The 24,910-nt window shown below is 37.9% G+C and overlaps 2 protein-coding genes across 4 annotated transcripts; both read left to right on the top strand.

Annotated features, from left to right (window-relative positions):
• The first annotated feature begins 10,338 nt into the window (after window positions 1–10,338).
• Window positions 10,339–14,062, top strand: LOC121700194. Of its 2 annotated transcripts, XM_042083001.1 has the most exons (9): window positions 10,339–10,375; window positions 10,881–11,027; window positions 11,172–11,320; window positions 11,442–11,519; window positions 11,623–11,652; window positions 12,135–12,237; window positions 12,393–12,536; window positions 12,661–12,872; window positions 13,728–14,062. In XM_042083001.1, the coding sequence occupies exons 2-8, from the start codon at window positions 10,922–10,924 to the stop codon at window positions 12,720–12,722; spliced, it is 672 nt and encodes a 223-aa protein (XP_041938935.1). In that variant the 5' UTR covers window positions 10,339–10,375; window positions 10,881–10,921; the 3' UTR covers window positions 12,723–12,872; window positions 13,728–14,062. The 2 variants fall into 2 exon arrangements, with proteins under 2 accessions (XP_041938935.1, XP_041938934.1); XM_042083000.1 differs by having other exon boundaries at window positions 10,369–11,027.
• A 434-nt stretch (window positions 14,063–14,496) lies between these two features.
• On the top strand, window positions 14,497–21,097 carry LOC121700455 (L-seryl-tRNA(Sec) kinase-like). Of its 2 annotated transcripts, XM_042083408.1 has the most exons (7): window positions 14,497–14,794; window positions 14,928–15,183; window positions 16,537–16,738; window positions 16,826–16,901; window positions 17,023–17,116; window positions 20,427–20,687; window positions 20,880–21,097. In XM_042083408.1, exons 1-6 carry the CDS (start codon window positions 14,576–14,578, stop codon window positions 20,642–20,644), a joined length of 1,065 nt encoding a protein of 354 aa, XP_041939342.1. In that variant the 5' UTR covers window positions 14,497–14,575; the 3' UTR covers window positions 20,645–20,687; window positions 20,880–21,097. The 2 variants fall into 2 exon arrangements, with proteins under 2 accessions (XP_041939342.1, XP_041939341.1); XM_042083407.1 differs by having other exon boundaries at window positions 20,427–21,097.
• The last annotated feature ends 3,813 nt before the right edge of the window (window positions 21,098–24,910 follow it).

Below are 24,910 nucleotides of genomic sequence, written 5' to 3'. Positions count from 1 at the left end.
TGTGACTTAGCTAACTTAGCTAATCATTTTAAGCAGTTTTGTTAAAAATGCTAACTAGCATGCTAACATGCTAGCATGCTAACTATGCTAACCATGTTACTTAGCTAACTTAGCTAACTAGCTACAGTGGGTAGGAGTCATAGTTGATGACAAGTAACAGTTACAATGGCTGAACAGTTAAAAAGTTCAGTAGTTTAAAGGGTTGAATTGTTTAACAGTGAAATATTGTAGTGAGGACTTTTATTTTGAAACAGTTTTTGGCAGAGGAAGCAGTTGAACAGGATGTGTAGTCTTAATAGGGCCAGTTTGTATGCTTAAAGCCTGAGACTGGCAGTTGGTCCAGGTGGCCCGAACACCTGCCATAGGATTCTAATTGCTTAACGGCCGTATTGTGATGTCATAATCATAATGTTAAGTCAATGGGGAAATTTTGATTAGTTTTTAATTAATAGTTTAAAAAGTATAAAAGTTACAAAGTTGAAAAATACATAGCACCCATGTCCTAAGTAAGACCTACGTAACATAGTTTGAATGAAGTTTCTACGTTAAACGGTTGAAGCTGCATTAAATGCGTTAGAAGAAGAAGAAGAACTAGAAAAGCATTTCCTGAAGGAAATACAGTGCATGAAAATGCAAAAATATAACGTAAAAAAATCATACAGAGTAAAAACAAACTATATTGGTTGCTAAGTAGATGAGGTTTAATATAGTTGGAATGACTGAACAGTTAAATAGGTGGATAGTTTAAATGGTTAAATTATTTGGGTAGATAGTTGACGATAACTGACAGTTGGAATGGCTCTAATGTTTGCTAGCAGTTATGCTAACTATATTAACAAAGATAATAATGTTAACCAAGTTACTATGCTAACTAGCATGCTAACACACTAGCATGCTAACTATGCTAACCACGTTACTTTATTAACTTAGCTAATCATTTTTAGCAGTTTTGCTAAAAATGCTAACTAGCATGCTAACATGCTAGCATGCTAACTATGTTAACCATGTTACTTAGCTAACTTAGCTAATCATTTTTAGCAGTTTTGCTAAAAATGCTAACTAGCATGCTAACATGCTAGCATGCTAACCATGTGACTTAGCTAACTTAGCTAATCATTTTAAGCAGTTTTGCTAAAAATGCTAACTAGCATGCTAACATGCTAACATGCTAACTATGCTAACCATGTGACTTAGCTAACTTAGCTAATCATTTTTAGCAGTTTTGCTAAAAATGCTAACTAGCATGCTAACATGCTAGCATGCTAACCATGTGACTTAGCTAACTTAGCTAACTAGCTACAGTGGGTAGGAGTCATAGTTGATGACAAGTAACAGTTACAATGGCTAAACAGTTATAAAGTTCAGTAGTTTAAAGGGTTAAATTGTTTAACAGTGAAATATTGTAGTGAGGACTTTTATTTTGAAACAGTTTTTGGCAGAGGAAGCAGTTGAACAGGATGTGTAGTCTTAATAGGGCCAGTTTGTATGCTTAAAGCCTGAGACTGGCAGTTGGTCCAGGTGGCCGGAACACCTGCCATAGGATTCTAATTGCTTAACGGCTCTATTGTGATGTCATCAGCCCATGTTAAGTCTATGGGGAAATTTTGACTAGTTTTTAATTAATAGTTTAAAAAGTATAAAAGTTACAAAGTTGAAAAATACATAGCACCCATGTCCTAAGTAAGACCTACGTAACATAGTTTGAATGAAATTTCTACGTTAAACGGTTGAAGCTGCATTAAACGCGTTAGAAGAAGAAGAAGAACTAGAAAAGCATTTCCTGAAGGAAATACAGTGCATGAAAATGCAAAAATATGATGTAAAATATCATACAGAGTAAAAACAAACTATATTGGTTGCTAAGTAGATGAGGTTTAATATAGTTGGAATGACTGAACAGTTAAATAGGTGGATAGTTTAAATGGTTAAATTATTTAAGTAGATAGTTGACGATAACTGACAGTTGGAATGGCTCTAATGTTTGCTAGCAGTTATGCTAACTATGTTAAAAAAACATAATAATGTTAACAAAGTTACTATGCTAACTAGCATGCTAACATGCTAGCATTCTGACTATGCTAACCATGTTACTTAGCTAACTTAGCTTATCGTTTTTAGCAGTTTTGATAAAAATGCTAACTAGTATGCTAACATGCTAGCGCTAGCATGCTAACTATGCTAACCACGTTACTTAGTTAACTTAGCTAATCGTTTTTAGCAGTTTTGTTAAAAATGTTAATTAGCATGCTAACATGCTAGCATGCTAACTATGTTAACCACGTTACTTAGCTGACTTAGCTAATCATTTTTAGCAGTTTTGCTAAAAATGCTAATTAGCATGCTAGCATGCTAGCATGCTAACTATGCTAACCATATGACTTAGCTGACTTAGCTAATCGTTTTTAGCAGTTTTGCTAAAAATGCTAACTAGCATGCTAACATGCTAGCATGCTAACCATGTTACTTAGCTAACTTAGCTTACTAGCTACAGTGGGTAGGAGTCATAGTTGATGACAAGTAACAGTTACAATGGCTGAACAGTTAAAAAGTTCAGTAGTTTAAAGGGTTAAATTGTTTAACAGTGAAATATTGTAGTGAGGACTTTTATTTTGAAACAGTTTTTGGCAGAGGAAGCAGTTGAACAGGATGTGTAGTCTTAATAGGGCCAGTTTGTATGCTTAAAGCCTGAGACTGGCAGTTGGTCCAGGTGGCCCGAACACCTGCCATAGGATTCTAATTGCTTAACGGCTCTATTGTGATGTCATCAGCCCATGTTAAGTCTATGGGGAAATTTTGACTAGTTTTTAATTAATAGTTTAAAAAGTATAAAAGTTACAAAGTTGAAAAATACATAGCACCCATGTCCTAAGTAAGACCTACGTAACATAGTTTGAATGAAATTTCTACGTTAAACGGTTGAAGCTGCATTAAACGCGTTAGAAGAAGAAGAAGAACTAGAAAAGCATTTCCTGAAGGAAATACAGTGCATGAAAATGCAAAAATATGATGTAAAATATCATACAGAGTAAAAACAAACTATATTGGTTGCTAAGTAGATGAGGTTTAATATAGTTGGAATGACTGAACAGTTAAATAGGTGGATAGTTTAAATGGTTAAATTATTTAAGTAGATAGTTGACGATAACTGACAGTTGGAATGGCTCTAATGTTTGCTAGCAGTTATGCTAACTATGTTAACAAAGATAATAATGTTAACAAAGTTACTATGCTAACACGCTAGCATGCTAACTATGCTAACCATGTTACTTAGCTAATCGTTTTTAGTAGTTTTGCTAAAAATGCTAACTAGCATGCTAACATGCTAGCGCTAGCATGCTAACTATGCTAACCACGTTACTTAGCTGACTTAGCTAATCATTTTAAGCAGTTTTGCTAAAAATGCTAACTAGCATGCTAACATGCTAGCATGCTAACTATGCTAACCACGTTACTTAGCTGACTTAGCTTATCATTTTTAGCAGTTTTGCTAAAAATGCTAACTAGCATGCTAACATGCTAGCATGCTAACTATGCTAACCATGTTACTTAGCTAACTTAGCTAACTAGCTACAGTGGGTAGGAGTCATAGTTGATGACAAGTAACAGTTACAATGGCTGAACAGTTAAAAAGTTCAGTAGTTTAAAGGGTTGAATTGTTTAACAGTGAAATATTGTAGTGAGGACTTTTATTTTGAAACAGTTTTTGGCAGAGGAAGCAGTTGAACAGGATGTGTAGTCTTAATAGGGCCAGTTTGTATGCTTAAAGCCTGAGACTGGCAGTTGGTCCAGGTGGCCCGAACACCTGCCATAGGATTCTAATTGCTTAACGGCCGTATTGTGATGTCATAATCATAATGTTAAGTCAATGGGGAAATTTTGATTAGTTTTTAATTAATAGTTTAAAAAGTATAAAAGTTACAAAGTTGAAAAATACATAGCACCCATGTCCTAAGTAAGACCTACGTAACATAGTTTGAATGAAGTTTCTACGTTAAACGGTTGAAGCTGCATTAAATGCGTTAGAAGAAGAAGAAGAACTAGAAAAGCATTTCCTGAAGGAAATACAGTGCATGAAAATGCAAAAATATAACGTAAAAAAATCATACAGAGTAAAAACAAACTATATTGGTTGCTAAGTAGATGAGGTTTAATATAGTTGGAATGACTGAACAGTTAAATAGGTGGATAGTTTAAATGGTTAAATTATTTGGGTAGATAGTTGACGATAACTGACAGTTGGAATGGCTCTAATGTTTGCTAGCAGTTATGCTAACTATATTAACAAAGATAATAATGTTAACCAAGTTACTATGCTAACTAGCATGCTAACACACTAGCATGCTAACTATGCTAACCACGTTACTTTATTAACTTAGCTAATCATTTTTAGCAGTTTTGCTAAAAATGCTAACTAGCATGCTAACATGCTAGCATGCTAACTATGTTAACCATGTTACTTAGCTAACTTAGCTAATCATTTTTAGCAGTTTTGCTAAAAATGCTAACTAGCATGCTAACATGCTAGCATGCTAACCATGTGACTTAGCTAACTTAGCTAATCATTTTAAGCAGTTTTGCTAAAAATGCTAACTAGCATGCTAACATGCTAGCATGCTAACCATGTGACTTAGCTAACTTAGCTAACTAGCTACAGTGGGTAGGAGTCATAGTTGATGACAAGTAACAGTTACAATGGCTAAACAGTTATAAAGTTCAGTAGTTTAAAGGGTTAAATTGTTTAACAGTAAAATATTATAGTGAGGACTTTTATTTTGAAACAGTTTTTGGCAGAGGAAGCAGTTGAACAGGATGTGTAGTCTTAATAGGGCCAGTTTGTATGCTTAAAGCCTGAGACTGGCAGTTGGTCCAGGTGGCCCGAACACCTGCCATAAGATTCTAATTGCTGTGATGTCATAAAGGCCCAATGTTAAGTCTATGGGGAAATTTTGACTAGTTTTTAATTAATAGTTTAAAAAGTATAAAAGTTACAAAGCTGAAAAATACATAGCACCCATGTCCTAAGTAAGACCTACGTAACATAGTTTGAATGAAGTTTCTACGTTAAACGGTTGAAGCTGCATTAAGTGCGTTAGAAGAAGAAGAAGAACTAGAAAAGCATTTCCTGAAGGAAATACAGTGCATGAAAATGCAAAAATATGATGTCAAATATCATACAGAGTAAAAACAAACTATATTGGTTGCTAAGTAGATGAGGTTTAATATAGTTGGAATGACTGAACAGTTAAATAGGTGGATAGTTTAAATGGTTAAATTATTTAGGTAGATAGTTGACGATAACTGACAGTTGGAATGGCTCTAATGTTTGCTAGCAGTTATGCTAACTATGTTAACAAAGATAATAATGTTAACAAAGTTACTATGCTAACTAGCATGCTAACACGCTAGCATGTAAACTATGTCAACCACGTTACTTAGCTAACTTAGCTAATCATTTTTAGCAGTTTTGCTAACTATGCTAACTAGCATGCTAACATGCTAGCATGCTAACCATGTGACTTAGCTAATCATTTTTAGCAGTTTTGTTACAAATGCTAACTAGCATGCTAACATGCTAGCATGCTAACTATGCTAACCATGTGACTTAGCTAACTTAGCTAATCATTTTAAGCAGTTTTGCTAAAAAATGCTAACTAGCATGCTAGCATGCTAACTATGCTAACCATGTGACTTAGCTAACTTAGCTAATCATTTTTAGCAGTTTTGCTAAAAATGTTAATTAGCATGCTAACATGCTAGCATGCTAACTATGCTAACCATGTGACTTAGCTAACTTAGCTAATCATTTTTAGCAGTTTTGCTAAAAATGTTAATTAGCATGCTAACATGCTAGCATGCTAACTATGCTAACCATGTTACTTAGCTAACTTAGCTAACTAGCTACAGTGGGTAGGAGTCATAGTTGATGACAAGTAACAGTTACAATGGCTGAACAGTTAAAAAGTTCAGTAGTTTAAAGGGTTAAATTGTTTAACAGTGAAATATTGTAGTGAGGACTTTTATTTTGAAACAGTTTTTGGCAGAGGAAGCAGTTGAACAGGATGTGTAGTCTTAATAGGGCCAGTTTGTATGCTTAAAGCCTGAGACTGGCAGTTGGTCCAGGTGGCCCGAACACCTGCCATAGGATTCTAATTGCTTAACGGCTCTATTGTGATGTCATCAGCCCATGTTAAGTCTATGGGGAAATTTTGACTAGTTTTTAATTAATAGTTTAAAAAGTATAAAAGTTACAAAGCTGAAAAATACATAGCACCCATGTCCTAAGTAAGACCTACGTAACATAGTTTGAATGAAGTTTCTACGTTAAACGGTTGAAGCTGCATTAAATGCGTTAGAAGAAGAAGAAGAATAAGAAGCCTAGGAAGAACAGTACAGTGCATTTTCATGCACTATAACTAGAAAAGCATTTCCTGAAGGAAATACAGTGCATGAAAATGCAAAAATATGATGTAAAATATCATACAGAGTAAAAACAAACTATATTGGTTGCTAAGTAGATGAGGTTTAATATAGTTGGAATGACTGAACAGTTAAATAGGTGGATAGTTTAAATGGTTAAATTATTTAGGTAGATAGTTGACGATAACTGACAGTTGGAATGGCTCTAATGTTTGCTAGCAGTTATGCTAACTATGTTAACAAAGATAATAATGTTAACAAAGTTACTATGCTAACTAGCATGTTAACATGCTAGCATGCTAACTATGCTAACCATGTTACTTAGCTAATCGTTTTTAGTAGTTTTGCTAAAAATGCTAACTAGCATGCTAACATGCTAGCGCTAGCATGCTAACTATGCTAACCACGTTACTTAGCTGACTTAGCTAATCGTTTTTAGCAGTTTTGCTAAAAAATGCTAACTAGCATGCTAACATGCTAGCATGCTAACTATGCTAACCATGTGACTTAGCTAACTTAGCTAATCATTTTAAGCAGTTTTGCTAAAAATGCTAACTAGCATGCTAACATGCTAGCATGCTAACTATGCTAACCATGTTACTTAGCTAACTTAGCCAACTAGCTACAGTGGGTAGGAGTCATAGTTGATGACAAGTAACAGTTACAATGGCTGAACAGTTAAAAAGTTCAGTAGTTTAAAGGGTTGAATTGTTTAACAGTGAAATATTGTAGTGAGGACTTTTATTTTGAAACAGTTTTTGGCAGAGGAAGCAGTTGAACAGGATGTGTAGTCTTAATAGGGCCAGTTTGTATGCTTAAAGCCTGAGACTGGCAGTTGGTCCAGGTGGCCCGAACACCTGCCATAGGATTCTAATTGCTTAACGGCCGTATTGTGATGTCATAATCATAATGTTAAGTCAATGGGGAAATTTTGATTAGTTTTTAATTAATAGTTTAAAAAGTATAAAAGTTACAAAGTTGAAAAATACATAGCACCCATGTCCTAAGTAAGACCTACGTAACATAGTTTGAATGAAGTTTCTACGTTAAACGGTTGAAGCTGCATTAAATGCGTTAGAAGAAGAAGAAGAACTAGAAAAGCATTTCCTGAAGGAAATACAGTGCATGAAAATGCAAAAATATGATGTAAAATATCATACAGAGTAAAAACAAACTATATTGGTTGCTAGGTAGATGAGGTTTAATATAGTTGGAATGACTGAACAGTTAAATAAGTGGATAGTTTAAATGGTTAAATTATTTAGGTAGATAGTTGACGATAACTGACACTTGGAATGGCTCTAATGTTTGCTAGCAGTTATGCTAACTATATTAACAAAGATAATAATGCTAACCAAGTTACTATGCTAACTAGCATGCTAACAATGTTAAAATGCTAAGTATGTTAACCATGTTACTTAGCTGACTTAGCTAATCATTTTAAGCAGTTTTACTAAAAATGCTAACTAGCATGCTAACCATGGAACTTAGCTAACTTAGCTAATCATTTTAAGCAGTTTTGCAAAAAATGTTAACTAGCATGTTAACATGCTAGCATGCTAACTATGCTAACCATGTGACTTAGCTAACTTAGCTAATCATTTTAAGCAGTTTTGCAAAAAATGCTAACTAGCATGCTAACTATGCTAACCATGTTACTTAGTTGACTTAGCTAATCGTTTTTAGCAGTTTTGCTAAAAATGCTAACTAGCATGTTAGCATGCTAACTATGCTAACCATGTGACTTAGCTAACTTAGCTAATCATTTCAAGCAGTTTTGCTAAAAATGCTAACTAGCATGCTAACATGCTAGCATGCTAACTATGCTAACCATGCTACTTAGCTAACTTAGCTAACTAGCTACAGTGGGTAGGAGTCATAGTTGATGACAAGTAACAGTTACAATGGCTGAACAGTTAAAAAGTTCAGTAGTTTAAAGGGTTAAATTGTTTAACAGTAAAATATTATAGTGAGGACTTTTATTTTGAAACAGTTTTTGGCAGAGGAAGCAGTTGAACAGGATGTGTAGTCTTAATAGGGCCAGTTTGTATGCTTAAAGCCTGAGACTGGCAGTTGGTCCAGGTGGCCCGAACACCTGCCATAGGATTCTAATTGCTTAACGGCTCTATTGTGATGTCATCAGCCCATGTTAAGTCTATGGGGAAATTTTGACTAGTTTTTAATTAATAGTTTAAAAAGTATAAAAGTTACAAAGCTGAAAAATACATAGCACCCATGTCCCAAGTAAGACCTACGTAACATAGTTTGAATAAAGTTTCTACGTTAAACGGTTGAAGCTGCATTAAATGCGTTAGAAGAAGAATAAGAATAAGAAGCCTAGGAAGAACAGTACAGTGCATTTTCATGCACTGTAATAAGAAGAAGCCTAGGAAGAACAGTACAGTGCATTTTCATGCACTGTAATAAGAAGAAGCCTAGGAAGAACAGTACAGTGCATTTTCATGCACTGTAATAAGAAGAAGAAGCCTAGGAAGAACAGTACAGTGCATTTTCATGCACTGTAATAAAATGCCTTGGAATAACAGTACAGTGCATTTTCATGCACTGTAATAAAATGCCTAGGAAGAACAGTACAGTGCATTTTCATGCACTGTAATAAAATGCCTAGGAAGAACAGTACAGTGCATTTTCATGCACTGTAATAAGAAGCCTAGGAAGAACAGTACAGTGCATTTTCATGCACTGTAATAAGAAGCCTAGGAAGAACAGTACAGTGCATTTTCATGCACTGTAATAAGAAGAAGCCTAGGAAGAACAGTACAGTGCATTTTCATGCACTGTAATAAAATGCCTTGGAAGAACAGTACAGTGCATTTTCATGCACTGTAATAAGAAGAAGCATAAGAATAAGAAGCCTAGGAAGAACAGTACAGTATGCACTGTAATAAGAATAAGAAGAAGCCTAGGAAGAACAGTAGAGTGCATTTTCATGCACTCTAATAAGAAGAAGCCTAGGAAGAACAGTACAGTGCATTTCCATGCACTGTAAAAAGCCTTGGAATAACAGTACAGTGCATTTTCATGCACTGTAATAAGAAGAAGCCTAGGAAGAACAGTAGAGTGCATTTTCATGCACTCTAATAAGAAGCATAGGAAGAACAGTACAGTGCATTTTCACGCACTGTAATAAATTGTGCCAATGTCACATCCGACCCTGGGTATAAAGGGGAATCCATAGACTTGTCTGTGTTGGAAAATCTGGGCAAATCACTTGCTAATTGATGATTTTCAAAAGTAGTAATGTCCAAAAGTATCTCTGAATTGTCTCTCTCTCCATTGTCCTCCGAATTGTCTATTTCTCCATTGTCCTCATCTGCATGCTCTGAACCCTCAACACACTCCTGGTTACAATGTCTCCATTTGGATGTCCTTGGAACCTCATCAAGCAAATCAGGGTCTAAAAATCTAAATATATGAATGGCACATGATACCATTTGATAACTGTAACTTTTATTTTGGAATGAGGAAACGTAAACAACAATGCCACCAGCTTTTCATAATTACCTTTTATATCTGCCTTTTTTTCGTGTAGGCAGATTCAGTCCTGTCTCCATTGGAAAACTACCAGGAGAAGAAAGATTGTTGATTGTTTTTATGGTACAATATTTAGCTTGGTTACTGTCATTGCTCAGCGAGTCTATAAGCTAACATATAACTCTGCCATTTATCCATACAGAAATTAAGATAAGAGTAGGCCTAAATGTCATTTATAAAATGGTTGTTTATTTAAGGGCCTCTATACAAAGTATAACTTTCTTTACGTTTGTAATGTTAATATTTGTAATAATACAAACTACTACTTGCTTTTAAAAACAATTTTAGTAGTAGGTCTATGCTCAGCTATAGCCACTTGGCACACACCATTCATGGAATCCACTGAGCTACATAAAAAAGGGCTCACCAGCGTGAGGGCTGAGTGGAAGCATAACAGTTGACAGTGAGTAACGTTAATGTCATCTATTTTAGATAATGTATCCTTATAGTGAATTGGGACAGAAATACAGTGCTATAAAGGCTATTAACAGTGATTCTCTGTTCAGTTTTTTTTTTAATTATGATGTCGATGACGACGACGTTATTACTAGCTAGCACAGTTAGCCATCGCTAGCTAGTTACCAGCTAGCCTACTGTCCCTATGTAAACAGTTTTACAGCTATCGTAAAAAAAAAAAAAATACCATCAGTATCACTGTGGTTAACAATCTAAACATTGTAAGTAGTTTAAGCCTAATGCTGTCATATCTACCTGCGTGATGTGTTTGTTTCTTGTAGTTATTTCCAACAGTAACAATTGGCCATTATCTATAAGTGTAACTAACGTTAGATAACTACCGACAGCAACAATGTTGCAGTTGTGGAATGTACGCGTACCAAGTGAAACTGTTTCATTTGTAAGTATCATACAACGGCTCTTTAACCCTCTTCTACCCCTTCCATTTGCAGAAAATAATTCAGTGGATCGAGGACCCCCCCCCCTACATGGGATGTGCTACCACAAAATAAAGTTGTTAATGGCTTATGCGAAGTGGGCTACATATGTGATGTACAGTATCGGGAATGAGACCAGCCCCGCTAAGATTATCCAGAAAGGTGTGTGAATTTCATCGATATGCCAGTGTTTTTTTCTTGTTTATGAAAGTGAAATTAACTGTACACGAATTAGTTCTCCATTGAAATGGTGGACTATGAAAGCAAATTTATTTTGTTGGTGAATGAAAAATCCCAGAGGTTTAGTTTTTTCCATTAGGGAGCCTTCCATAAGGGCCTTGGAAGCACTGGAGAGGGGGTGCAGAAATGCAGCTACTGGCACAGAAGAATGTGGCTGTGGTCTCAGAGAGAAACGACCCCCAGCTCAGTTTTCACCTGCCAGCGGTGAAGATGAGGTAAGTTATGAGGCCAATAGCCTCATAAATATGACCTTAATTGATGGATCTTCTGATCTAACTTCTGAGGTCAATGTTAAGTCTTTTTTTTGAAAATGTTCAATCTTTTCTTATGCTGTAGGAGGACACAAATCCAAAACTAAAGGGGAAAAAGAATTTAACAAAGGCTCTGTCTCTGCCGTTTTTAAATGAATATGAAGTAAGTGAAGAGTTAACATTTGCTATTGTCTGTGCTCAGCTTAGAGTGTTGATAATGCCACATTTGGTTTGGTTTGGACTTATCTCTCTCCCTTGCTCCATAGGAGAGTGAGCCGGGATACTCCAGAGATGTGGTACGTTAATAACCTAATTTATCAGTACAGTTTATATATAAGAATACTTCTGTAAGTAAAGGTTAGAATTTACTTGTTGTTAGACCAAGCGTAAGCGTTTGCGCCCTCCTGCGACCCGCGGTGTTCTGTGTATAGACTTGTTGCAGCATTACGCAGTCAAATCTCACAATAGTGGTCTCCACTTGGGGCAGATTTGGAAAATCCCCAGGGTTGTTGTCAATATTGCATCTTTTCGTCACTGTTTTTTTCATGCAACCACCCCCCACTTTCTTGTCAGTATCGCATCTTGCGGACATGTCATGCTTGCTTGCGACGACATGCGCAACCGACACTTAAAACAAACACAGAATACCCATGGCAGCCATGCTGCGTACACAAATGCATTGTCTACAACAAGTAAATTCCAGCCTTTTATATATGCTTCTGTGCACTGATGGAGATTTGAAACCTCTGGGATTTCTGAAAATTCTCTCTCTCCCCAGAACCCAGCAGCCGATAGCAGCATAGCTAACCAGCTTAATGAGATGCGATGTCTGCTTTTAGAGATGCGGGAGAAAATAATCAACCTGGAGCGTACTGTGAGAGGTATGTGGTTCTGTATTCTGAACATAGATACACATAATGTCAATGCTGTTGTTTCTATTCTGTTCCTGTCTCGAAGTCAGGATTTTTTAGCCCAAAAGTATTACATAGATCCTGAATTGTTACTGTTTTTTTTGTTTGTTTGTTTTTTTATACAGATCAAATTACTCAGCCAGCGTCATCCACATTATCAAGATCACCCTTATTACCATCATCATCATCCCCATCACCACTCATCATCCCCATCACCACCCTCAAGAACAACATCATCAACATCACCACCCTCACCCTCACCAGTCCAGGTGAAAGTCACTTATGTTCCCAGAAGCCATTCAAAGAAAAGAAAAAGCATCATGCTTTTTGCAGCTTGATCATTTACACATAGTGCTTACTGACATTCTCTTTCTGTATTTTGGTAATTTTTAGATTCACATAGGCCCTACAGTGAAGATCACGGCCACCCAGTATGCCCACATCAAGTGGAGTGACCCTAGTAAAGGCCACCAAGGACTTGTTGATGGCAGTGTTTGGGAGGCAGGTCCTGGCCACACATTCATATACGGGGAAGCTGTCTAATGCCTTTCTGGGAAGACAGCCCAAGCCCCAGCTCAATTCTGCAAAGACGTCGGACATACTAAGTGAGTATCTTGTTTGTGTTCCCATAGTTTCCAGTACAATGCAGTGCTCACACTAACCATTTCACTCCTTATAAGGCCTATTTTAGACTGCAATCAGTGCATAGCAGTTAATGTGTATTCACAGTGCGTGTGTGTGGTGTTCACACCAGAAACTGTGACCTGCATGAACCAGCTGCCAGCAGCATTATGTTAGCAACAACATGTCAGATTTCATATTGTTTGTGTTATTGAATCGCAATCTTACACTCAATGGCGTTCTTAAATGTCATTATTGGTACTTGAAGTACAGCACTACGGAACTCTGCGCAAGTGACTCGTTCCTGTGGCTGTACTTTGCGTACCAATAATCAGGGATGGATTACTGCACGGGCCTACCAGGCCCAGGGGCCCAAGTGGTCAGGGGGCCCTGAAGCCCAAGCCATTGCATGGAATCATTGATCATCAATATCAACACATCGGGATGTAGACTTTGAATCTGATTGAATTAAAGTATTGGCCATCCCCAAAATGCACCAGAATACAGGAAATCACATCAAACAAATAAAAAAAAAAACACACACATATGCGAGAATTAGTGGGGGGCTCTTAATACATCTGGGCCCAGGGGCCTGAAAGTTCATAATCCGTCCATGCCAATAATGACATTCAAGAAAGGCATCTCATGTAAGATTGCTTAATTGAAGAGCTCAATTTCAAAGAAACAACTGGGCTAAACGACAAATCACAAGGGGAAACAAGCTATAGTATCCATGTTTGCCTTGTGTCTGCTCCGGCCAGTGTATCACTGTATCTTCTAAAGATTTACAGTGTATTAATCTGTTCATGTGTTGCTCTTCTCTCCTATATGTTTTTCAGACTATATCACCAACAAATTTGGGGTGGACCCTGCCCTGGTCAAGCAAGCCATTTCACAGAAATGCGCTGATGAAGCAAAGTTGGCCAGAAGACGCTCCAAGTGAACGCGTACACACACACACACACACACATGCTCACTCACATACACATACACACACTCACATCTGATTTTTTTAAAAATGTATTGATATAATAAATGTTATTTACTTATGACCATCCATTTCATTTGTACTGTGTTTCGTTTCTTTTGCATAATGTCTATGGAGACCATGTGCATAAATCCATTAGGGAAATAGAAGTAAAAATCCAATAGGAATAAATCCTACTGGAATAAGTCCTATAGGAATAGAAATCCTATAGGAATAAAAATCCAATAGGATATATCAAGTTGTGTGCTTTTAAAAAATCCAATAGGATTCCTGTAGGATTTTTTTTTGTTCCAAAAGATAGGACTAATCCTAAAGGATTGACTATCAGAATCCTATAAGATTTTTTGGTAAGGGGATTGACTGGCCTAAACGCCATGGTGATACAGCGACGCTAAAACAGAGCCTTTCGTAGCATACCCTGGCTTTAACAGCCTACCTCACTAATCGAGCTCCGTAGCATAGCCTACCCCACAGGTGTCTGTTTTTTACTCCTGGGGAAGTAATATCTACGCGTGGAGGCGTCATTTTGACATTTTTTATTTGGCCCAGTTGGCATGAAGGCATATGAACCCCCTGTACAACAGGCGGCGGTATATCAGATGAACAAAACAAAACCGGAAGTGAAAAGGCCGTGTAGAAATTCCGTCCAAACTCCGACCTACTGTCATCCATAGATGTTTACATATGTCCGCCTAAGCTATGGATGTCAAGCTGAATGAAGTGCCTCACCGTCGTCAAATATGCATGTGTCTTTTCTGTGGCTTACCTGCTGCAGGAAAGACGACTATTGTGAAGGCACTTTCGAACCACACAACGCTGATGGGTTGGAGGACGTGGTCGTTGCTTTACGATGACTTGATACCGCAGGAGGCTTTTAATGAAGTCTGTATGGAAACTAAGAGTCAGCCACATCAAACGGTATTTAAATTGACATCTAATTTTAATCGAAGTTAAGTAACTTAGGGTACTGTGTACTAGAAAGCCCACGGGGCCGATATTTTTTTCTCGTTGTTCCTGTGTGTTTACGTCAACACTGTTCCCTGTTACTCAGCAAACCAAATGGAAACACCACAGACAAGCCATTCTGTCCTGGCTGGCAAAGTTTTTGCAGAATCCTTCACAAGACCCCAGTTCCTGCGGGAGTGACCATGACGTAGTGCATCAGCGATGTATGGCATTGCAGAAGCAGCATTTACCAACAACATTGCAGGCTTCTTCACATTCCCAGAAAAAAATACTCTTTCTGCTCGATGACAATTTCTACTATCAGAGCATGAGATTCGAAGTCTACCAGCTTGCAAGAAAGTGTAGGTGATTTTTAGTGTCAATTGCTGTAAATGATGTCCTTTTGAGAAGTTTAGAATTCTACGGAGCCTGCGAAGGGTTAGGTTAGGGATTTATTTAGAGCAATACGGTAGTTTTAGATAGATAGATAGCAAAGTTATTGCGAGGGAACGCAAAACTATTGCTCTAAATAAATCCCCAGCCTGACCTTTCACGCGGGCTCTGTAGAATTCCATGCACCCTCTTTTGCAAAACAATATTAACAACTGTGTTTGTTTCTGCATATCTCCATTATCTATTATGTTATAGGTTTGTTACATTGTATAGAATATGACGTACAGGCTACGAAACAACATGAAATGCAGGCATTACATGTTTCATGGCCACTGTAATTGGGAGAACTACCTGCATGCTGCCAGTCATCAGGATGCCTGTCTTAATGAGATCAACTTTTTGTATCGACTGCCAACCACAACTAAACCAGCCTTGAATTAATGAAGCATTGCTGATTGGCAGCATACCACAATGGACAGATAGTTCTCCTAATTACAGCACTGTACCACACCATAGATGGACCAGATTACTATGATGATGTGTGTGCATAGGGAAATATCAAGTTATTTTCTTGAAATTCATTCCATAGATTTTGTTTACTCTTGATATAGGTCTTTAATTTGGGATCATGTATTATCAAATCGAATTGGTTGATAGAATATATCAATGGCGTGAGCTACAGGATATACAACAGTGCATGTTTCTAGGACTGAATGCGAGTCAGCGAACACTAAATCAATGACCAAAGACAAAATTGTTGGCTAGCGTGACACTAAGACATGTAAGTCTACAGTGGTACAGTGCTGACAACCCCACGAAAATATTATTATACTGTAGGAATTATTATTATATTATTATGAATATATTCATTCCATGCCGATTTCTATGGAGCAAAAACCACTGTGTATTACAGAATTACAGGTACAGTACAGTAAACATTTACCCAGTGTTTTCAAAATCATAGCTAACACATCTTTCTTGCAAACAAGAAACAATTCTTCTTTCTGATTAAAGTACTGATCTAATTCTGATTCATTGGGCTATTGGGCACTGCAGTTAATACACGGGTGCGGTCAATGCATGGTCATTTGTGTTTTTTAATGGACATAAAACATTGTTGTGCGGTTAGGCCTAATACACAATGCGGCTACACAGGAAATTGCTATACTGCAGTGTTTGGTCTTTGATGATTCAGCTTTATTTCCTCTCTCAACCTCTGAAGGGCTGTATTTGTCATTATTGTTTTTATATAATGATACTTCTAGGGGTCCAAACCTGTAAGTCTTCATTTACTCAGGCAATATATGTGTTATGTTTTGTAGATGGTGTTGGGTTCTGTCAAGTTTATCTTCAATGTCCAACAGAACTGTGTGTCAGTCGGAACAGAACCAGGGCAGTACCATTGTCTGAAGAAGTCATACTGGATATGGTTAAACGCATGGAACCACCAAATCCTTTGAAGAATTCATGGGAACAAAACAGTTTAACACTTTCCAGCTGTGAAGAGTTTACAAATCATGATCTGTAAGACATTGCCCCAGATTGTTACAGAAAGTGATTGAATTAGTTTTTGGGTTTGGGTTTGCTTCACAATTAATGTGTCTCTCTCAGTCAGAGCCTGACCACATTGATTTCTTCTGCCTTTGACAATCCTTTGAGTCCTTTCCAAAATGATACTGAAAAGAGGGTATGTAGTTGTTAAAATATTTTGATTAATTTGAAATGATTATTTCTCATTGTCATGACATAAATCATCTTTCCTAATGAGAGATGAATTGTAATGGACTTAATATGCTTTACTTCTGTAGGAGATAGATCGACAGAGCTGTGCTAATAGTGTGGTACACCAAGCTGATCAGGCCTGCAGGCGCTTAGTGTCCCAGGCCATGCTGACTGCTAGAGGTAAGCCCAGGTTCCTTCTGTAGGGAGTAGAATAATCTCTTACACAACGTACATCATAAATTGTATAGCAGGATCAAATGAAGTCAGAAAAAAAGTTATTTTCAGGGATACTGTTCCCCAATATAAACTTCCAGTGGTGGCTCTAGGGGAGGCTAGATTGCACTGAATGAAATGATTTAGGCCCCGTCCACACAGAGATGCTTTTTGGGTTAAACGCACCGGTTTTGCTTTGTCTTGGCTGATCGTCCAAACGAATCCTGTAAACGCACTGCCCGAACACTTTTTTGAAACCTGGTCCCAGGGTGGAAAAATCTGAAACCGTAGCCCTTGCGAGTTCGTTTGGACGGCGAAACCGCATATGCGTATTGATGATGTCATCGCCACACCTCAGCTGCCCTTGACTTGACACTTATAGTATTGCCTAACAATAGTTTTCATACATGACTTTACCTACGATTACACTCAGTAGGATAAATATCACAACTGGTGCTCTGCAGCATCAATAGCTTATCATGACTTGGTGGACTGAACAGTGTTTTCCCTGTGTTTTCTTGATGCATTTCTAGCTATCGTCAGTGACGCAAGAGAACTAGTCAGAAGTTATTAGGGAAGTGCGGTGTAAGTTTAAATTAATTTGTGTGTAGTGCCGGTGCCATTCATTTATTTTACATGTCTTACAACATAAATAAATGCATTCATAGTCTAGTGAAGTCAGATATGAGCATACAAAGACGTGTAACTTATGTTAAGCCTATGGTAGATGTGCACTAAATGCGAATGCGCGATTTGATGCAGGCAAAAGTATCGACTGTTACTAACGAAGGTATTATAGCAATATTATAAATGTGGCGACAGAATAGCCTAACTTGGGTAGACCTAGCGTTTAGTAGCCTATGCATTTGCGGTTATAGCCAAAATTAATGTGAATCGCGGACTATCCTACAACCAAAGAAAGTAAAGGAGATTATTTGTACCTGCATTAGCCAAATAAAGGACGGGACTGCACCCTTCACAAACCGTAAAAATGAAGTTTATTAGTTTTACAGTTGACTACAGTTGGCTATCCGTTACAGTTCACTATCCGTCCACACAAACAATTCTGGTTTCCTTGCACTAGCCATTTTCGTCCTAGCCTATTCTGTCTGTTTGTATAGCCTACATCGCGCAAGCTTTGGTTAATTTCTGTAAGAGGAACAGTGCCACCTATAGGCCTAGGATATGAAGTAACGTGTTGAGTCGTGTTGAGATGGATCCGTTTGGACGCAAATATTCTTGATACGGTTCCAGGGAAGACGGAGGAAAAAAAGATTGGTTTGGTACGTGTGGACTAGCCCTTAAGATGTGGAAATCTCTATAACTCAGGGATGCAAACAGCTCACTTGATTTTTTCACATCAACATTCTTACATTTTTAGTACATTATTAGTACATCGTACTATGGTTAACAGTTTAAGCTTTTTAAAGCAATTCTCTCAACAATTCTAGGACAATTTAAAAAAAGCTCTAGTACAATAAGAATAAGTCCATCAGTGAGTGCTGTTTTTTAAACAATCGAGAGTCAGTTCTAGTCAGGTGGTAAGTGCTAGGATCAGCAAGACTAGTTATTACTACTAACTAGTTACTAACCCCTAACCCTAAAGAAGTGAGAGAGCAGTTATGTTAAAATGGAATTAATAACTATAGTGAAAAGTCAATTAAATATAATTTGTGTTACAACCTCGTACATGAAGTCAAATAGCACCATAGACCACCATCAGTTCTACATTTCCGCCTTGACATTAAAGAATTATAACTTCTTTAATGTCAAGGCGGAAATAGTCTCTCCCTACAAGCTTTAAACTTGGCTTGACTCATTCCCATAGATAGGGGTACTGATTGAAAGAGGTTCTGGGATACTATGTTATGTTTCCAAGCTGATACAGTATTCACTTTGAAAACTGGTTCTCTTTAGGCGGAGATGTTTTTTTCATGTTCTAGTTCTGGTATCTCTTCTGCAGACAGCCCAGGAGAGTTAGCTTTCATTTGATACCTTTTTTTATGTATATGGTCCTTGTGGTTGTGGAGATATTCAACATTTATTGTTGGCATGTCGTGTTGAGCAGGAAACCAAAAAATTGGCCTGAAAGTGCTTGTACAAGTCACACAAAAAAAAAAAATCAGCTTGACAACCACCCTAATATCTTACGTATGGGTGTCTTTTACCTAAAAAAATAGGGTGACAGCTTGTACCAAAACATGTCCGCAAAAGTCTTAACGGAAGCCCTTTTCAGAATTGACCCCCTGACTAGTTTCTTGTATTGCGTTTCATGAGCCATCACTGCACCTATTACATTCTACTGTTGTTAGCCTTAAACCTAACTCAGTCATTATGTTATACCACATCGCCCTCCACTGGATGTGTAATGAGTTGCCTTCAGCATATAATAAATAATAACTTACATTTAGAATGCCAAATCCATATTTCCAGTTATTTTGGTGAAAGTAACTTAATAATGCAGTAGTAGTGTAATGCCTTACAATTCAGAGACAGTAATGTAACGTAACAAATTACTTTGAAATGACAGTAATAAATAATACATAATACATAACGCTTTTGAAATAACTTGCCTAACACTGGCTGCTGCATAAGCTGTAAAACACTGCGGGAAATACTGACAAGCACAAGACTGGCTGTAAAAAGTGACGAGTGAAAAGAACAGTAGCAGAGGGTTAGATGCATTTGGATTTTAATAAAGAGTGGCCAGGTTAGTGATATCAACAACCATGCTGCAGGTAGTGGTTAGAGCCAGACCCACATTAAAATGTAGGGTCTGGGCACTCACCGTTCGCAGCGCTCAGTCCGAGGGGCGGAATAATCGGTTGTCTTTCAAATTCCCTCTGCACGCAATAGGACAGCGCCTATGAGTCCCATGCGTTTCCCACCAGCGGAGCTAGTTGGCTAGTTCAAACTTTTGCCAACTTAATAAAAGCTTAACTCGTGTCACACTGTTCGCCAACAGCAACATTATCTTATTTGTTTTCAAGTAGCAGGGAATTCAAGCCAAACCGTTGCAACTGTGCCATAAATCATTATGTTAAGCCCGCCTAACGACTCTATACACAATTTGATTGGCCTGATAGAAGTTTAATTTTTCGAGCTCACAAGCCAACGGAGAGTTGCTAGACTAGCCCGCTAGGGTGCGTCTAGATTTCTAGGCTAGGTAGTGGTAGGATAGCAAGCTAAAAATGTTAGACCTAAATGATAGATTGGCTAGGGTTAGGGCTATGTTTTAGTCCAAAACCCATGGCATGTTTTTGTCTTTATTGTACAGAAAAGAGCATCTCTTCAGAAAACCTGTCATCATTAGCCAAGGAATTAAACAAGTCTAAGGCCAGAGTGCTCCAAGACCTGCGAAAGAATGTTCACTGTAGCCCCTTTATCAGTCCTGATGACTCAATAGATATTGAGAGAGCTGTGGGTCATGCAGTGATCTTATTTCATAGAGAGCTGGAAAAAATCATGTCAGCTGTGCAGCAAGTGAGAGAATGAAAGGAGTCTGCTGTGAAGAAGTGCCGATGGTGTGGGACATTTGTCATTACTGCTTTGATGATTTGTTGAAATCATCAAATGTGAAATTCAATTCTCTCAAGAAAGACACTCATGGCTACACTGCAATGAATTCTACTTATTCTGTATGTTTGTGGATGTGCATTTTTTACAGTTGACTCTGTATTGAATTTATCCCGACCATATTGCTTGGCCATTTTTTTTTTTTCAACTCAAATCTGTATAAAATCCCATAGAACCGCCTCCAATGCAACTAAATGAGCTTTAGGCCGAAGATGTCTGAGCGTGGCTGGTGATGACCTATTGACTTATGTGCGTTCAATGGACGGGGCTTATCAATATTTGTTTTGCCTACTAGAATCCTGCATATTGTCAATCTATATGGCATTCAATCTATATTTCAGTGTATCATTCAATAAATCTTTCAACCCTTCATGATATGTGTCAATGATTCATGTAAAATTATAAATGTAATATACTGACTTAATTAATTAAAGGAACCATATGTAAGATTGTGGCCAAAACTGGTACTGCAATCACTTTCAAATTGCAGAGCGGTGTATCCCCTCCCCCTCCCCCCTGACTTGAGGTTGCCAACCCAAATGCAGAGACACTACTGACTTTGTGATTAGTAGATAGGTGGATGGTGGCGCATCAGGCCAAAACATGACATGACAAAACACAACATCAACATCAGTTGAGGGCTGCAACTTTTTAAATGACAATATCCTGGCCGGACTACTGTTGTCAGTGATATAAGTATTTGAAATGAACATGATTTCTTAATGTCTAGTTGGCCATTTTATGATTAACTGAAATACATTTCTTATATAAGGTTCCTTTAATTAATTAAGAAGTTTAATTACAATGAATACAAGAAGTTTAATTTAGTAGCGATTCAAGACCCACGTGGAGTTTATTTAGTTTTATTTATTTGCTGGCATATTTATGGTCCAGTGCATGTACAGTAGCCTAGCCTACTACAGACAACCTGACACTTCCAAAGCCGACACATCGTGTTGTAAAGCTTTATTATGGTTATGGTTATGGATTTAGCAGACGCCTTTGTCCAAAGCGACACATAAATACAAACAACATAATATTTAAAATTGAACAGGGAACAGATTAGAATGTAGGTCAAATATAATAAAGAGAATAGTTATAATACACAATAATATCAATTCAATCAATAGCCTAATAAAAAGCAATGGAAAAAAAGGGGAAAGGCAATAATAAAGCAATAATGTCCATTCAATCAATAATATAAAAACAATGACATGCTAAGACTACATTAAGGAGAATATCAATAATAAACAATAATGTCAAATTAATTAACAGCCCAATTGAAATAAAACAACATTATAACAAACCATAACACATAAGCGCTTAAACAACTAAGTATATGTTGAATAGGAATGTCTTTAGACCCCTCTTAAACGACCCAAAACTACCACAGGAACGGAGAGCACTGGGCAATTCATTCCACCAACATGGAACCACTGAAGAAAAGAGTCTGGAATTAGACCCAGTTTTCATGACTGGTCGACACAACAGACGCTCACCAGAAGACCGCAGTGGGCGGTTGGGGATGTAAGGCTTGATTATTGAATTAAAATAACTAAGAGCAGATCCAGTTAGTGTCCTATAGGCCAAAGTGAGAGATTTAAATTTAATTCTGGATACTATATGGAGCCAATGGAGGGTAACTAGGAGAGGAGTTACATGTGTCCTCTTTGGCTGATTGAAGACCAGGCGTGCTCCAGCATTCTGAATCAGCTGTAATGATCTTGTTACACAAGCGGGTAAGCCAGCTAATAGTGAATTACAATAGTCCAGCTTAGAGATGACCATGGTCTGAACAAGAAGTTGTGTGGAATCTTGTGTCAGATAAGGTCTGATCTTCCTAATGTTGTAAAGCATAAACCGACATTATTTTGCAATAGAAGCTATATGCTCAGAGAAGTTAAGTCGGTCATCAATTACAATGCCCAAGTTTCGTGCCGATCTAGTTGGGGTCAGTGAAGTTGAGTCAAGCTGGATGTTAATCTGTTGGGGAATAGCTGTTTTAGCTGGAAACACCAAAAACTCTGTTTTTGAGAGATTAAGCTGAATTTGCCGATCTTTCATCCAGGCTGAAATATCCTTAAGGCATGCAGAAATCCAGTGGGAAACACTATAGAGCCATCAGGTTGGAAAGACAGGTAAAGTTGAGTGTCGTCTGCATAACAGTGATAGTCAAATCCATGGGAGCGAATGGTATCACCTAAGGAAGTGGTGTAAATAGAGAAAAACAAGGGTAATAATACTGATCCCTGAGGCACACCTGTGGTGAGGTCATGAGACTTAGATACCTGTCCCTGCCAAGACACGTTGAAAGAACGCCCTTTAAGGTAAGATTCAAACCAATCAAGAGCTTTCCAGAAATTTCCAGTTCAGATAGTATAGATAGGAGAATGTCATGGTTAACAGTATCAAAGGCTGCAGATAAATCTAGTAGAATTCAAGGGCGCGGGAAGGGGGGTGCTGAGGGTTCTGCAGCACCCCCTACTGGCAGGAGATAGATTTTTAAAATTTGTTATATATTTTTAAATAATTACTAATTCGCTCTCTGACATTATTTATATTTGTGTATGTGAAATGATGAGTCAAATAGCAAAAAAGGGTTATGGATTGGTTGGAATATAGGCTACTAAAAATGAACAGTTATAGAGATCAACATGAACGTGAGTCAGTTACTGTAAGAACCGTAGCGTGGTTTCAGCTATGTGATAGCCAGAGAATGTCTAATCCGTAAACAAGCTCAAGTGTGTAGGCCTACGATTGATATAGGCCTACATATTCTATGCGATTTACACGTTCAAAAAAGCATGGATAAGCTGAAAGAAACTTTAATTGTGTTGTACAGTTTTGCAAATTAATAAATTATAGCTAGTGAAATCATTTCACTAGTCGCTAAGATAGAAATTATTAGGACACATTCTTGCTGTGGAGAAGACACACTTTAGGCTATTCAGGAATTATTTGCGAGATCATTGCAGCCTGATTATTAGCCTATATTTAAAGCCAAACATCTCTGGTGTGGTTTTGACGATCAGAAAAGTAATTTTCCTTAGCTATACTGAAATAGGCTAATGATGTCAAGTGCGCTTATGTGGGGTTTGGGTGGGTGCAGTGGAGTCGGAGTGCTGTTGCAGAACATTGGAATTTGTGGCTGCCCAGGACGTAGATAGATAGATAGATATACTTTATTGATCCCTAAAACTTCTCTCTATCACCCGCACACCGCACTAAAATGATGTATTTAGCAGTCAAAGTCTGAAACATGTCCAGGAGGGGAGAAATCGTCGGACATCCATTATTTTTGTTATTCAGCACCCCTGGTCAAAAATAGGTTCCCGCGCGCCTGGTAGAATTAATACTGATGACTGAGCAGAGGACTTAGCTACTCTCAATGCTTCCGTCACAGACAGAAGAGCAGTTTCAGTAGAATGACCGCTCTTGAAACCTGCATAGGGTCTAGTAGATTATTCTGATGAAGAAAGTCACAAACTTGCTTGAAGACCACTTTCTCCAAAACCTTTGACAAGGTGTGATTGCTGGTAGAACAGCGGGTGAGATAGACTGTAGAAGAGTGGACGGGACAGGATCTAATGGGCATGTTGTTGGACGACTTCGCTGAAGCAATTGAGAGACTGCTTCCTCATCAAGAGGAGAGAAAGAGTCCAATGATGCGGTCATACTAACACAAGGCAAAGCCCTCCTTATAGGAGCATCAAACTGAGCAAAGTCATCTGCTGACAGTGAAGTAGTTGATGGTGCTGGTGGTGGAGGATTGAGAAGAGATTTGAAAGTAGAAAAAAGTTTTCTACTGTCAGTGGCGCTCTCAATCTTGCTTTGATAGAATGCCTTTTTTGCAAGTGTAGCAGTGGATGAAAAGGATGACAGCAAAGACTGGTAGTTACTAAGATCATTTCCATCTCTGGATTTACGCCATTTCCTCTCAGCAGCTCTAAGTGCCTTTCGTACTGAGACTATACTGTTCGTCAGCCAGGGATGACGAGGTTTAGAACGAGTAGGTCTTGAGGAAAGAGGACATGCTGCATTCAGACAAGATGCCAGTGTAGAGCAGAGAGTCTCTGTAGCGTCATTAACCTCAAGTGCCAAGAATGAGTTAGGAGTACAGTAGGTAAAGCAGATGTTACTAATGTTGCAAAATGGTCACTTGAGAGGCTTCTGAGATTACGCTGG

This window comes from Alosa sapidissima, chromosome 24, assembly GCF_018492685.1.
Source record: "Alosa sapidissima isolate fAloSap1 chromosome 24, fAloSap1.pri, whole genome shotgun sequence".
NCBI classification, from domain to species: domain Eukaryota; kingdom Metazoa; phylum Chordata; class Actinopteri; order Clupeiformes; family Clupeidae; genus Alosa; species Alosa sapidissima.
This window is presented reverse-complemented; position numbering and strand designations above follow the sequence as displayed.